Source organism: Cyprinus carpio, chromosome B6 (genome assembly GCF_018340385.1).
Source record: "Cyprinus carpio isolate SPL01 chromosome B6, ASM1834038v1, whole genome shotgun sequence".
Lineage (NCBI taxonomy): Eukaryota > Metazoa > Chordata > Actinopteri > Cypriniformes > Cyprinidae > Cyprinus > Cyprinus carpio.
Genome location: NC_056602.1, coordinates 3,893,788 through 3,910,673, shown reverse-complemented (window position 1 = coordinate 3,910,673; position 16,886 = coordinate 3,893,788). Strand labels below are relative to the sequence as shown.

At 35.3% G+C, this 16,886-nt stretch overlaps 1 protein-coding gene across 2 annotated transcripts in view; it reads right to left on the bottom strand.

The window, feature by feature from the left end:
• The window catches only part of LOC109112950 (CMP-N-acetylneuraminate-beta-1,4-galactoside alpha-2,3-sialyltransferase-like), a 36,244-nt gene that overhangs the window by 4,385 nt on the left and 14,973 nt on the right, over positions 1 to 16,886 (bottom strand). For both annotated transcript variants that reach the window (XM_042725351.1, XM_042725352.1), the window contains 5 exons: positions 12,033 to 12,127; positions 8,615 to 8,678; positions 8,335 to 8,430; positions 7,884 to 8,070; positions 344 to 490 (listed from right to left, as the gene is read on the bottom strand). In XM_042725351.1, the coding sequence (XP_042581285.1) occupies positions 344 to 490; positions 7,884 to 8,070; positions 8,335 to 8,430; positions 8,615 to 8,678; positions 12,033 to 12,127 (589 nt within the window). The remainder of the gene's footprint in view (positions 1 to 343; positions 491 to 7,883; positions 8,071 to 8,334; positions 8,431 to 8,614; positions 8,679 to 12,032; positions 12,128 to 16,886) is intronic.

Here is a 16,886-nt window from a genome sequence, read left to right as displayed (position 1 = left end):
ATGTTCAGAAAAACTTCCTAAAATGCTTATATTTTATGATATATATACACACTAGTGCTGTCAAACAGATAATCACAATTAATAACATCCAAAATATAGGTTTTTGTTTACATAATATATGTGTGTGTACTGTGTTTGTTTATTTATTATTTATTATGTATATATAAATACACAGATTACCTCGTCTAACTAGTGCCTAAGTCATAAAGTCATAGGCTGTGTTTATGTAACTGGTGTCTGATCTTCAAAGAGGAGAAAGTCTGAAAGTTTTTCGGACAATTTAGACTATTACGGTATGTTTTGGATTGACTGCTTCAATATTTATTTAGTGTTTGCTCCTCACCCCTCTTCCCATGAGGCCACTGTTGTGTGGAAGGCCGATGAATTTGAAGGCCGCTTCCTGGATGAAATACGGGTTCAGGATGCGCATGTCTTCTGGATCTCTGGGAACGGCACATGCCACGGACTTCCAGAATCCCTCCATTCTCCGCTGAAAGACATCAAGAGCGGAACACAGAAAACACTTGAATTACTCCAAGAAACAAATGAAAGGAATAAACCTGCGTGACTTCGCTGACCAGCTTTTCTTTTCAAACACTCCTGCTCTGTGAATACGCTATTATAAACGCAGAAAGGCCTAAAGTGAAGCTGACACAGAACAGTCACACGCAGCCGCTGAATAATGCTTTCTCAGCTGAGTAAATAATCCGCTCACTTTGATAATCAGAATTAAAAGGGTGACGCTAGCAAAGCGCTGGAGCCAAGAGCTTGTCTGAACACAGAGCTCTCGCTCTCCTCGTGAGACGCACGCTTCACCTGCAGCTAATATGAGGGATCTTTCGGACACACCTGGGAGAGTGGGACTGTTAGAAGCCATAACTCTGCTTGACATTTTGGATCAACGACTCCGGTGGGATTTCATCAAACGGCATCCCGAGTCATGGTACTACAAATAAACACCCCGCGTAATTACGTCCTGCCCGTGTTTTCTTTACAAGGGAGGGACAGGTTTTACAGAGGGTCACACAACAAGGGCTTTGGCCCAGGGAGCCTCACTTGTGGTTTTCTGGTGTAACACAAAGCATGTGTGATACAAGGTGTAATACTAACCACGTGATGCACAAACTCCTCCCTTTTTTACATTATAATTTGTGTCGGGTTTTTTATACATTATAATTTGTGTCGGGTTTGTTATGTTGCATTATTAAACCCAACCAACATATTTACTAACAAACTCCTCCCTTTTTTACATTATAATTTATGTCGGGTTTGTTATGTTGCATGAGTAAGTCCTAGCGTTCTAGATACTGATAGAGCACTGCATATGCTACTGAATACACATATTTCCAAGAATTTAATTTTAATCAGATTTCATACCATAAACAATAGCTGGCGCTTAAAAGTTCGCGACAGTACGTTTTTTCATGTTTCATGAAATCTCTTACGTTCATCAAGGCTGCATTTCTATGATAAAAAAATTGTTAAACAGTATTACAATTAAAAACAACCATTTTCTATTTGAAAATATAATTTATTTCTGTGATCAAATCTGAATTTTCAGCATCATCACTCCAGTCTTCAGCGTGACACGATCCTTCAGAAATCATTCTAATATTCTGATGTGCAGCTCAAGAAACATCAATGTTGAAAGCCGTTGTGCTGCTTTATATTTCTGTGAATTTTTTAATGAATAGAAAGATCAAAAGAACAGTGTTTATTTGAAATTCAAATGTTTTGTTACATAATGTCTTTAAAGTCACTTTTCCTTGCTGAAGAAAAGTATTAATTTCTTTAAAAAATCTTAATGATCACAAAATTGTCATGCATTCATTTTTTAATCTTAAAAAGCACAGCAACATTCAGAAGTGACTACTTAAACATCATCACTATACTCGAGGCCTGGCCAGCATTACTAAGGATGCAGAAAGCAGGTGAAGGCAAAATGCTGACATATTTTGAAGCGGAGGTGAATCGCTCTATCGTTGGTTGCTGGACTCATAGGGTGAGAGTCATAAACACACAAGTGGAAAATGTGACGTGGCTCGGGAAGAGAGAGATGAACACAATACCCTGCACCGTGGAGAGGAGAGGGGCCATTTAAAAGCCCCACGAAAAACAAGAAGCGCAAACAAAGCCACAAAGGCAAGGGAGACCCTGTATCAATCACCCGGTGGCAGGATCCACCTCCTACATCGCTCGAGGCCTTTGTATGCAGAGTTTCTCTGATATCTGTCACCCAGCTGCTTGAAACAGAGCTGCAGAAGAGCTGACTAATGATTACGAACTCTGAACTCTGGCTGATGTATGTCTGCCGATGCGTCCAAATGGCTCATTGTGCTGTATTACAGACACGGTCACTCAACACTGCCGTAGCAACAAGCGGAAAACTAATCTGACCACGTACAGCACTACGGCATAACAAGCTAGATTTGGCTGACATGTGAGCTCACGATATACAATGAAACTGAGACAAACAGATGCATATAAAAATAAAAATACTAAAACAAATAAAACCCTTAAAATAATTCATGTTCAACAAATAAGATTTAAATGTAAGGAAAAAAAAAGTTTTCGAAAAATCACGATCACCCATTTTTTTCAGCAAACTTAGTTCTGGAAATATTTTTTCCAAATTATATGAGATTTAAAAATAATTCTTAAATAGATTTCTAAAGATGAGCATTTATGCATATCCAAAGACACTTACACATGAACCAGATCAAAACATATAACGACACAACGTTACAATAATCCCAATAAATGCTAAAATATACATTTATAACAAAATACATTTCTAGAATAAATAAATAAACAAATAAATGAGAAAGAAAGAAAGACAGAAAGAAAGAGAAAGAAAGAAACTATTCCCAATGTATTCAGTCATTTACTATAAGTAGAGATGAAATTAGGACTCTTTTAAATTTAATTATTAAGTCTTAATTAAGGGATAAAATGTACAGTCCGTCAATTATAACTAACTAAATAAATAAATGCATAAAATAGATATTTAACCTGCAATGAAGACTGGTTAACTACATATATACACAAACAAATAAAATAGATATTTAAACTGCACTAAAGACTGGTTAACTACTGCACATAGATGTGGATGGATGGATGCACAAACATGATATTTAATCTCCAATAATAACTTAATTTATTAACAGTATGTTTTCATTGAAATAAATTATTAAACTTTCTTTTTGTGCTTTGCCTTTTCATTGCAATTGATGAAATCATAAACCCTTTGTCAACAAGCACCCTTGTCCTGAAGCTCATTGTATAGGTTTGTCTTGAAAAGAGCATATTTTTGTCATCTTTAACTTCAAAACTCAATTTCTCTATAGACAAAAAAAGGATTGACATTTGACTTCCGGAAACCTTCCATTGCAAAAGTAAAACGTAAAGCGATTAGTCTACGCAAGCACATCTCTAAAAGACATCCAAGCTGAATAAACATAACGAGCCAGTCACTGACTGAACTCTTAGTGATTCACACACATACTTTCTCTGATGGGTAATTCCCAAACTTCCCTTGCTTTGGCTACAAGAGTTCCTGACACATTTCTGAGTGATGATGTTGGGCTGTAACCTGTGGGCGTGGAGTGGGCCCTGTGTTTCCCTGCGCTGGAAGCCATCGCGGCTCATTCACTACAATGGCTGCTCTCAGTCGCTCTGACACTCTGGAGGTGCGAGTCACAGACGTTATCACAGAATCCATCAGTTTCCAGCGGGCTGACACACACTGTGGCATTCAGAAACCACTGTGGTTTTCTGCAGCCGTCTGTGGAGTAGTAGGGGCCGCTGACCCTGACACTGACCCCCGGCCCTCTGTCTCCTCATGTCTGAGTCACCAGACTCTGAGGACACTTGACATTCATAAACACCATTGTATTGCAGTGTGTAAGCTGAAGATGTCATACAAAGCATCTAATGATTCATAAGACATGAGCTCTGTTCCGAACCCTAGCGAGCTCCCTACCTAGACAGCATGCTCAGTATCACAGGAATGGTCTGGATCAGAAAACAGGAGATCACCAGAGACTTCAGAAAAGAAGTATCCACTAAATAGCTTTCAAATTGAGTTTGTTGGGTCAAACATTGTATCTTCTTGAGTTGAATTAAACCTTATAAATTTTTCTCCAAATCATTTTCTAAATGTTCTCAAATCATTGCAAACCTTCTTGAATGTTCTCAAATTTGAGTAACATCACATCATCTTAGTCAAACTGAATCTTTTGAAATTGAAAAGTTTCTTTTTAAATCTTTTATAAATATTTTTGTGAAGCGCTTTTAAAATGTTCATTCTCTTCTCTTCTCTTCTCTTCTCTTCTCTTCTCTTCTCTTCTCTTCTCTTCTTCTTAAACATTCTTTAATTATCTCAAACATTCTCAAATGTTCCCAAAGTTGTTACATCAAATCATCTTAGTCAAATTAAATCATCTTTTCAAATCAAGTCACCTCATGTAAAAAGTTCTTGCAATGTTCCTTCTCAGGTCACATCAGATCTTAATTTGAGAACAGTTAGAGGAGAAGAACAGATTACAGATTTTTTTTCTCAAATCTTCTTAAATGTTCTTATATTTGAGTTGCATCAAATCATCTTGTATTTTCAAACTCAATTATCTTCTTGTGAAATGTCCTTACAATGTTTTTCCTCTTCTTTCTGTAAGCTCTTCTTTTTAAATGTTCTCAAACCATCTCAAATGGCCTCAAATTTGAGTCACATCAAATCATCTTAGTCAAATTAAATCTGTTGATCAATCGTTTTTTAAATCATCTTGTGAAATGTTCTAAAATGTCAAATTTAAACATTATATTTAAACAAATATTCCTTCTCTACTTAAGTAAAAACAAATCTTCTCAAATTTACTGTAAACACTTCTTAAATGTTCTCAAATGATCTTGAATGACCTCAAATTTAAGATCATCAAATCTCAAGTATTGTCTAATCTGTTGTTAAATGTTCTTAAAAAGTTCTCAAACCTTCTTGAACGATCTCAACGTATCTCACAACTTCCTGAATGTTCTCAAATTTGGCTTGCATCAGATGTTATCTTCTCAAATACTTCTTTTCTCCTTTAGTTTTTTAATCTTCTCTTCTAAAATGTTCTTTCAGTGTTCCTTCGCTTCTCTTTTGCAATTAGTCATCCAAAGCAGTTTGACGTTTGACCAACAGTGGAGACAACAGCAGCTAGTTTATTGACCCCTTGTCCACCTGCTCATGTTTGCCTTTCTGTATCGCCATTTTTAAAGCTGATTTCAAAGAGGAGACAAAAGCAGAGGACAGCGACGACCTGTTCACAGCTAGGACAGCTGACATGATCAAAACCTCCTCGGCAGATCTTCGTCTGGCCTAACATCTCACATATGGTGGCATTAGTCTAAACTGGCCACACTATGAGCACCGATGATTTAGCTGTGTGGATGCATCATTTACGACAAGATATCTTGGCCGCTCTTTTGCTTTCAGAAGACATAGCTGCCATTTAATTCCAAATCAACAGAGATTCGAGTAATGAGAACATTTCTGCGTCAAAGAATCACAAGCGAAGACTACGGCCAATAAACACACACAAAGGAAAAACATCTACTTCATCTCTGACCTCCCAATTATCCTAATCAGTAATCCTGTCTGAATGTTTTGAACAGAAGACAGTCTGCACACTTCAAAACCTTCACCGAATTAACACGTTCCGCTTAATTTCATGTGTAAATTAGAGCCGTGATTGTAGCATGCGCTAGGACGAGAATGAATGTCTCACATGGACGGGTCAGTGACGGATAGTGCTCTCAAAGTGGAAGAGACATTTTAACTGAAAACAATTATCTGAAGAATTTATTTCACTGCTCTTTGCAGCGGAGTTTTTCGGTTTAAGTCTGTTTATCATTACGCAAAATTACACATAAATTCGACTTAAATTGGTTCATTTATTGTTCAGTTTGTTCAGTAAATCACTGTTTTGGCAGTAAACGGTAATGGATCTATTTAAAACGCACGCTATGGCATGAAACTATTTTTTTTTCCCCCTCCAGAGTAAGCTGTATTTTAAGAGAATGAAACGTAAAACCTTTTTAAGACTTTTAGAAGCAAATCAAATAATTTAAGACCAACTAAATAACACTAGTCATGTTTTCCACTAAATACTCAAAACCTGAACATGCTTAACATTTCCAACAAAATATCATAGTTACTGTAGTATATTCACATACAACCATAAGTGATGAATATCTCGTCTACAGCTTTCTTTACAATGCCACCTGAAGCAGCATTTACTGTGTACTGTAAAAATAGCCATTTAAACACTTTTAATGTAGCAGCTCACTATACTGCTCAAAAGTTTGGGGTCAATAAGACTTTTCTTTAAATAAATGAATGCTGTTATTGAGCAAGGATGTATTAAATTGATCGAAAGTGACAGTATACACATTTGTTAATGTTAAAAAAGATTTATATTTCAAATAAATGCTGTTCTTTGAAATGTTTATTCATCAAAGAACACAGAAAAAAAAGAACCCAACATTTATAAAAATATTAAGTTGTTTCAAAACTAATAATAAGAAATCTTTCTTGAGGACCCTTTTTAAAATGTAACTTTTTTAAAATTCTTTTTTATGATCTCTTCACCCAAGAACACTTATGTCCCAGATCCAAGACATTCGTGTTTCTTCTCCAAACCTACAATGCTCTCTTAGTCCTAATGGCTTTTCGGCTGGCGGTGGGAACTCTAATGGAGCAGTATATAGAAGGCAGAAGAAACGTTATCAGTGTTTTTAGAAAGAGAAAGACTCAAGGGAAACAGTGCTGTATGGAGTATTTCTAAAGATAGGCTATATCAACAAATCTCAGCCAGCAACCTTACCAGGAAACAAAAAGACTCTGAATTTATCTCTCACTACTTGTGTGTGGCCATTATGTGGTTTGCTTTGCATAAATGTCTACAATGATATTGACTTTACAACCCATTTTCATTAAAAGTAGTCCAGAAAGATAATTGGAGATATTGATGGACCACACAATTAAGCACATCACTGAGTTCCTGTCAGTCACCTGAGGAACTGCTACACTGGCCGACTCACAAAGACATCAGCCTCGCACACAGCTGCATATCAAAGACACGTCAAACACAAAGCCCACATCCGTCTCTACTCCATTCACCACAATGCCAAAGCAGTTTCGTAGGTACCTTTGGTGACAAACCTCAGTGCTATATTCCTTAAACTGAACTCAGCTTTTGACTCGGATATTTGATTCAGCAATGTCTTGAAACACTCACTGACCTTGCACATCTGTTTTTACTCCTTGAAAACGTTTTTTAATGCAAATTCTGCAGATTTTTCACTAATATAATAATATCTAGTTTTCTAAAACAGATCAAAACTGCAAAAATGACTTGAAAGCATCAGTAAAAATGTTTAAACCAAAAAAAAAAAAAATGTTTTCCAGCAAAAGCGTTTGATATTTATGTTTACATTATAGCGGTTTTGTAATAAAAAAAAAAATTATGAAAAAAGTAAAGAACATGGCTTATTTCTAAAATTTAAAAGGTCTTAAAAATAGGTTTTTGACCCTAGGCATTCATATTTAATATTATTGTTCAGAGCACACACTATGCTGCCCCCTAATGGTAATGTGTAAATCAGCAAATACTCTTTCTAAACCCTCTTTTTAAACAATTTGACTGATTTACAATCAGCAGACATTTTCTTTAGCATTTTCCGGGCTGATTTTAAAGGAAACTATGGAATAACATTAAACATATTAAAAAACAGAACTAAGAATACTGTATTCCTTACAAATTAAAATCAAATTAGCCAACAAAACATGAAAAAAAAAAGTATTAAAAAATAGTTTGAGGTGGTCAGTTTTTTGAACGCCTTACCGGCTTTTCATTAAACACCATGTGACGCAGCCATCTGAAGTCCATGGGTTTAAAGGCAGATAAGACGAAAAGCGAGCTCTTCTCGTAGCGCTCAGGTCTCTGGATGGCTCCTTCAGGGTACGTGATACGCATGGTGGTCTTTGAGCCGACGTCCTTCTCGAACCCGACGACTGGAGCCTCGTTCAGTCTAAACCAGAGGACAACTCAACGTGACATCCAAACGGTCTCCATTTACTTTCTGCTATTAAGGTACTGGACTCAGCTGTGAACATTATTAACTGTTTGTTTGTATTCATAATCATTCATCAAATGTAATAACTTGCTCCTCTTCTGAAACAACAACTGATTTGTGTTAACATGACAAATATCAAGTGGAAAATTAGAAGAGAGAGAGAGAGAAAAAAAAGCCAAGCAACAATCAATAAAATATGCTACTTTTATAATAACTTACCGTACAACAACATCATACTGATCGATCTGGGATCCCAGGGACTTGTTGAACAGAATGCCTCCGTTGCCAATGATAATACACTTCTTACAACTTATACTACAGGAGAAAATGACAAAACATGATTATAGAAAGCGATCAGCTGTACAGCATCACAAGGTTAATATATGAGATATGGTTCATCATGTAATAAACAAATTATATGTTTCTTGCAAAAAAACAAAACAAAAAAAAAAAACAGTGAGTGAGATTGTGTTTTGGTGATTATGTGGATGTTAATTACCTGTCCAGTTCTGAATCAAGTGAATATCTCTTTGTAGCTTGTAAAATATAATCAATGATCTTTTCTGTGGACAGAGAAAATGCAATTATTTACATATTTAGCGAAAAACAACAACTGAACAAAGGTCTGAACAAAACAGCTATTGATTTTCAAACATAAATAACTAAACTGTGACATTACAGATAGCTAAAGATTACAATGACAGAATAATATTACTCATAGTGAGACATACCGCCCTCGTGACCACAATTAGCATATTATGTTTAAGCAACATGATTTGGGTCTCAGTTACACTAACTGTACATAATATTTAGGGTGGAAGAGCTCTGTGAATTAGGCATGAATGTTGTATTGAATTAAAGGAATAGTTCACCCAGAATTAAACATTCGATGAAAATTTACTTACCCTCAGTCCATTCTAGATGTAAATGAGTTTATTTCTTCACAGGATCAGATTTGGAGAAAAGTAGCATTGCATCACTTCTTCACCAATGGATGCTCTGCAGTGAATGGGTGCCGTCAGTATGAGAGTCCAAACAGCTGATAAAAACATCACAATAATCCACAAGTAACCCACACCACTCCAGACCATCAATAAATGTCTTGTGAAGTGAAAAGCTGTGTTTGTATATATAAAAAAAAAAACTAATTTAGACGTTTTTAACTTCAAACTATTGCTTCCAGTGAAAAAGACATATTTTCTGAATCGGGAGAGAAATATGCACAGATCAAATACCGCTTATGGAAATAGAAGACGGTTTAAAACATTTCTTACAAACACACAACCTTTGGTTTCACAAGACATTAACTGATGGACTGGAGTGGATTATTGTGATGTTTTTATCAGCTGTTTGGACTCTCATTCTGACGGCACCCATTCACTGCAGAGGATCCATTGGTGAACAAGTGATGGAATGCTACATTTCTCCAAATCTGTTCCCATGAACAAACAAACCCATTAGCATTTCAGACGGCATGAGGGTGAGCAAATTTTCATAAAACTTTTTTTTGAATAAGGGACATTTTTAAAGCATCCCGCTCACATGCTGCCAACAATGCTGTAGCCTCCTGGAAAAGAACCTACATCACAGCTTCAAACACATTTTGAATTAGGAAAAACCCTAAGTTTTATCTTCTGCACAATCCCCCATGCTATTTTTAGTAAAACATTCCACCGTAAGGCATTCCACTGGAAAAAAAAGCTCTTTATGTTAAAGATAATAGAACAGGATTTGTACATAAACTCCACAACAACAAAACCAGTGATCTACGTCACTCTCGTTCCATTGGTTCCATTCCATAGCACAGTCTGCCTGCTAAACAATGTGATCCAGATTACCTGGAAATGCAACATCACTCTTTTCCTCAACATGCCACACTATTTAATGCATCATCAATTGTCTGCAGCATAAAAAGTTTAATCCATAGGGTTAGGGCTCTTTTTAAAAGCATGAGCAGCATTTTAAGTGCTTTTCGTCTCAACATCACATTAGACAGCAGTAATTCCCACACAGACATGTAATTCAAGTACAAGTGTTTCTGCTGAAAGGCAGGGCTTGAGAAACATCAGCGGGACGGATGCAGAGTACCGACAGCTCTGCTCTTAATGTCCCACAGCATCTGCCAAAGCAGCTAAACGGAGTCAGAGCACAACTCATCACTTAACATGCACATTTGTGATTTAATCAGGCTGGATGGTAATTACACCCAAAACCTCCAGGGCAGACATGAATGAAGGTGAGTGGAAAGGAGAAATGCCTCATGTTTCTGGTTTAAACGTCTGAAAGCACACCGGATGAAAGAACCACTGAAAACATGATTAAATAGAGGCCAAGGGGAAATGGCTTCCACCTTACCTACAGGAGCCCTTGGTGACTGGTGAAGTGGACATTAGTTTAACATCTACCTAATATTAATTTTTAATCTGTAAGTCAAGTGTATAATCTTTGTGAAAACTGGTGTATCCTCATATTTCTTGGTGTTTGCTGCTAATCTTTGCAAATAAACTCTCAGTCAAAAGTGTGAATCATTCAGATTCTTTTTTTTTATGTTTTAGAAACAAGTCTCTTATGCTTTATTGCAGAAGCCATGATACCTCACCATTCAAATGTTTGGGGTAAGATTTAAAAATTGAAAGAAATTTGGTAACACTTTAGTATAGAGACCAATTCTCAACATTATGCCTATTATTAACATATTGGCTGTTTATTAATAATTATAAAGCACATATTCAGCATATGCGTGAACAGAAATTAACACTTTTTTTCAGCAAGGCAGCATCAAATTGATTAAAAGTGACAGTAAAGAAATTTACAATGTTACAAAAGATTTATTTTTTTAATAAATGCTGATCTCTTTAACTTTGTATTAAAAAAAAAACTTATTAAAGAAGTTATTTCAAATTGTAATAATATTTCCTACTTTAACAATTTTAAATGACTAATTTTGATTAAATAAATGCAGTCTTTCAAAATAATTAAAAAATATTAATTATTCCACACTTCTTACTAGTAGTGCATAATATAACAGAAAATAAAATACTGAATGTGCAGAATAAATGCTTGGACTAACAATGTTTTTTTTTTTCAGTGTTTCAATGAAAAAATTTGAATTCTCAGGATGCACTTTTGGCCTCAATAATACCCCCTTGATGAAGTACAACATGACTTATTCTCATATAATCATGGATGCCTGAAAATGTGTAATATTTGTGGGAAAATATCTGTGAGGAGAAGAATTGAGAAAATACAAATGTACAACAATCACTGAGATTCCTATCCGCCCGGCAGTGGATTTCTCAGAGGACCACTGACTGAACAACAGATTGCGATTTCCTTTGTGATTTGTACAGCGGTTGTGTGAGAAAAACACAGGCGTTTGAAATTACAAAGCATTTCTTGTGAAACACTAATTTACTTGACCTCCTCAGGGAGAACTAGGCCCGTCTGAATCAGGTTTTTGAGTTGTGATTGTTCTTTTGTTTACACATGATACAATGTCAACATGTTTAACTGGATCATCTGTTAACAAAACCAACAGCGCTGAAAATCGAAAAAAAAAAAAAAAAAAAAAACACTTGGAAAACACCTCCAACTCAGAGGTACTTTTACCAGAGCAGTTTTCAGAGTACAGAGAAGAGGTTTATAAACTTTTAAATATGAAGAGTCACAAAAAACTAAAAAAAATCACGTGATTGATTGAGGGCTGGCAGCAAGAAGTAAATGTTGCACTATACATACAGTAAATATATATATATAGTTTTTTTCACATTTCAATGCAAAAATACAATATATATATATATATATATATATATATATATATATATATATATATATATATATATAAAAAAAAATATATATATATAGTTTTTTTCACATTTCAATGCAAAAATACAAAAAAAAAAAAAAGAAAGAAATACCTTGTGTTCTTACTCCAAACGGAGGCGGGTAACCGCTGATCTTTGATAGCCGCTTGAAATTTGGATCGAGGAACATGGGGGCAGGTTTTGAAAACCTAAAACAATAAATAAAAGACAAAGAGACAAAACAAGTTAAAACAAGCACGCTAATCACTCCACAGCCTGCATGAGAGAAGGGGTGCGATACTTTGATAACTGATGGAATATCTCAAACGCTGGGATATTTGAAAGGATTACGAGGTTTGCATTACCCATAATCCCACTGGCTACCGGTGTGTTTATTGGTTTGTAAGAGATGAGCACTGGAATGTCGAAGGCCTAAACTTGACCTTTCCTCAAAACAAGCAGAGAGACTTATAAGGAGCTGAGATCACCAAGCTTCAAGCTGCTCACTTACAGACATTAGACTACAACCCAACTTCAATAAAGCTATTTTTAAGTATGTAACTGTGAGATGACAATTTATTTTTGCAATCAGAATATTTTTTGGCACAAAAACTTTTTTTGCCTTTTTTTTTTTTTAATTGATAGAAAGCGGCGTGCACTTGAAATGACCTACATTTAATTAGGCTATGCAAATTTGATTGTGAATTATTACAGGTTATAGGAAAGAAGTTAAAAAGAAAAGAAACTGACCTGACTGAATGAGTGATTCAGTGATCAAGGAACTGTTTTTCAATTTACATGAATCATCTAAATAAATCGATTCACTAAGATGAATTTGTGACCCTGGACCACAAAACTAGTCATAAGGGTCAATTTTTCGAAACTGAGATTTATACAACATCTGAAAGCTGAATAAATAAGCTTTCAACTGATGTATGGTTTGTTAGGAGGACAATATTTGGCCGAGATACAACTATTTGAAAATCTGGAATCTGAGGGTGCAAAAAGTCTAAATACTGAGAAAATCGGCTTTAAAGTTGTTCAAATGAAGTTCTAAGCAATGCATATTTCTAATCAAAAATTAAGTTTTGATATATTTACAGTAGGAAATTCACAAAATATCTTCATGAAACATGATCTTTACTTAATATCCTAATCATTTTTGGCATAAAAGAAAAATCAATAATTTTGACCTATACAATGTATTTTTGGCTATTGCTACAAATATACCCCAGAGACTTAAGACTGCTTTTGTGCTCCAGCAATGTGTGCAAGTAATATGACTAGATTCATTGATTATTTTTGCTCTGATGACATTAGGTTACAATGTTGCAAATTCAAGCAATCAAATAAAACACTTCCATGAAAATGTCTATGCTGTTTGATGACTGAAAATAATCTAGAATTAGAGTATTTACACTAATGAATGATATTTCTTGGCAGAATTTATCATTATTTACAATATTATTTATTAACAAATTATTTATTTTAATATTTTATATTTGTTTTATTATAAATTATTACAAATAGGAAATTTATTTTTATATAAAAAAAATGTCTTCATTGTTAAACATTTGTTTGTGTATTGTGACGTTATGTAAAATGATTAGGAATTAGGAATTAAAATAATTGTAAATAAGAAAATAATCATTTTAAACAATAACTGTGAAACAATTACTGTATAGTAAATTAATGAGAGAAAAAAAAAAAAACCTTCAAATTGTCCAGATGTCCATTATAGAAAATGTGCTTAATTGAAAATTAAAAAAAAAGAAAAAATAATCTTACCACTACTTCCTGGAAAAAGCATGAAACTAGAAAAACTTCTTTACTTTAAAATAGCTACAATCATAAATGCTGTGAAGTTAGAAGTTATTTTTAGTTACTCTCCAAAGCTAAGGAATATATGAAAAACTGCATCATGTGACCAACAGATTATAATAGGTCTTGAGTACTTCTTTAAAAAATGGCTTTGTTTTTTGTTTAATGCTATGTAGCACCAACACCTAATATGTTATGCAAACAATCATTAACTCTGCCAGTGGAAAAACTCCCATTCTGTCCACAAATACCACCTGGCAAAGCTGTATTTCAAGGAGAAACGCCTTGATTTCTGTCAACATCCTCCACCCAGCGTGCACCTGATACAACTTTCCACATCACTAACTATACCGAACATCTGACTGGCTGACAAAACAACACCTGAACACTTCGGTCATGCCGTACGCAGCTGTCCGAGCCCTGGAGTAATGCACTAATGACACAGGTGGTCCGGTGTATGCGATTCCCACGACCACAACCGCGAATCTGCGCTTCCTCACATCCCAACAGTTTAAGCGAAGGTGACACACACTCCCGCGTTTCTCACTGCATTGAACCTCCAAACACGTACACTTGTGAGAAACGTATGTGAACCCTTCATAATTACTAGGATTACAGCATACACAAGCCCTAGACTACAATCAGATATTCATTTCATAATTATACCAATTTTAAAAGGGCCACATTTTCACAGAATAAATTCTGAGATGAAGCTTTTCAGAAAGTTTCAGCAGGTGCTTCTTAGAGATTGTTGCCAAGAACAGTTTATTAAAAGTTACAAAAGTTATTAAATTACTAAAACTGCACTTGAAAATCAGAGACAGCAACGGGAACTCAAACATTTTTCATCAGATTCTCACAAAATCAACTAATATGTCCTGCCAAACAGATTTATTTTATATTTGACTGCATGTGGGTCAAAGATATATATATAAAAGTGATTTTATATACACAGAAAATGTATTAAATGCAAGAAAAGTGTCTACTTTAGTGTTTCAAATTACTTATGTGAAAATAAAATGTCAAAATATGGGTGAAATAATGTTCCATCATCATTCAGTGTCATATATACACTAGGGCTGTGCGATATGGACAAAAAAAACCTATTGCGATTTCTTTGATCAATTTTGTGATTTCAATTTTAATCACGATTTTGACACACAGAGACATGCTTTACAGTCATAAATATATTCAGTATGAATTTGAAACATATTTCCAAAAGAAAACCAATTAGAGCTTTATCAAAAAGTTGTAACATGTCTCTAGAACAGACATAAGTCAAAATAATCACTAAGTAAAGGTGTTACAAAATGTCTAGACATATGGCATAAAATAAAAAAATAAATAAATCCCGTGTCCAGGGATTTTCTTTTTCTTTCTTTTTTGCCATGCATTGGTCATAGAGCTCATTGTAGCGGTGCCTCAGGTGTTGAAATATATTTGTTATACATTATACAGGTTCACACGTACTTCGTCTGCAGTGTGTATACAGTATGCAGCAGCGAGAGCGCATTATTGTAATGCAAAAGCACATTAAAATAATGCGCCAGCATGAATTTCTCCGCTCGCACGCAGATTTCCTTTGCTCTGTCACAAAACCAGATGCGCTTGCTCAGATACACGCTGCTCTCGCCTGGAGAGAATGCGCGCACTTAAAACGTGTCTCTTCTCGCTCAAACTGGGTCCTGTGCACTCACATCTCTCTCTATGCTCATGTGCTAGATATTAATTATTTTCGCAAGTTCTATTTCTAACCTTTTCTGTTCACATCTTTAGCATCTTTTTCCGCGTGCACTGTTAACACTCTGATCCGTTACTCTGATCACAGACAGTGTGTGAACTTGGAGTTACGTAGGCATATGCCCAGTCTGTTCTGTTCTCGTGCTCCATTTAGGCACGCTGCATTCTGATTGGATTGGATAGCATACTGAGGGAGGTCGGAGCCGCTGAAAATTGTGCTATAAAACGATTTAGAAATCGCACACACTCAAATCATGATTTTATGAGGATTTCGATAAATCGCACAGCCCTAATACACACACACACACACACACACACTTGCAACATTTTAAAATATATTTTAAATGTCATCTAATGATTAATCTAAATATGCCTGACCAGATTTATTGATATATGAACTATTGTTGCACTGAATGACATTTCAATGGGTCTCTAATATAAAACATGGTAAAAATATATGATCAGAAAATAAATAAATAAACAGGACAAATTCCAATGCATGAAAAACAAACAAAGAAAAAACCTTGAAGCTGTATTAAACTTTGATTTTTTTATGCTTGAAAACCCCTTTTCGTCTTTGACCCATGTTAATTACTGACTCATTTAATTTGATTTATATCTATCCAAAGGACACCAATATCAATGATCAAAGTTCAGTTCAAATGAGTTAAACAGAAGTAATAAGTCTTTTGAGCTACGAAACAGTGACCTCATACGCTATTTATGACAGGATGTATTTATGACTCACATGTGCTGTAAGCAGGTATATGCATATGTGCTCTTGACTATCACTAGTTGGCTGAATTTTTGTTTTTATTTCCAGAGCAGTGGTCAGGCTGTAAACAGGTTCCTGGTTCATGTTCAACAATGCGTGTCAAATGCTAATTACATGGCTAACTAAATGTTGTAGGTTTAGTGTCTCAACAAACACTGTAGATGTCATGGTCTATTTAATATTCCCATCTGACTCCACTTACACAAGAAAGGGTCAGCATCAAGACCAACCTGAGTCATGTGATCTGGCCCTGAGTCACATTTTTACACAGCTCAACTCTATTTAATGGGGTCATGAACTGAGAAATCAAAATTCCCTTGATCTTTTGACATATAAGAGGCTGTTGTACTATAAAAACACCCTCAAAACTTTGTCTCAAAACAGCTTATATTGAAGTCAGTCTACCGAAACTTGTGGCTTGTGGAATGTTCTACTCTATGATGTAATAGTGTGGATAAGCACCGCCTCCACAGAAGAAGATCAACGCCTTAGCATCACTGTCTGTTTAGCCCCGCCCACCGATTCAAGCATGCAGTGATTACAAGAGAGGCGAACACGCAGGTCTACGCAGAAACCGAACAATAAAGATGGCTCTGAGGACAACAAGATGCTGTGCAGAACCAAGCTGTGGA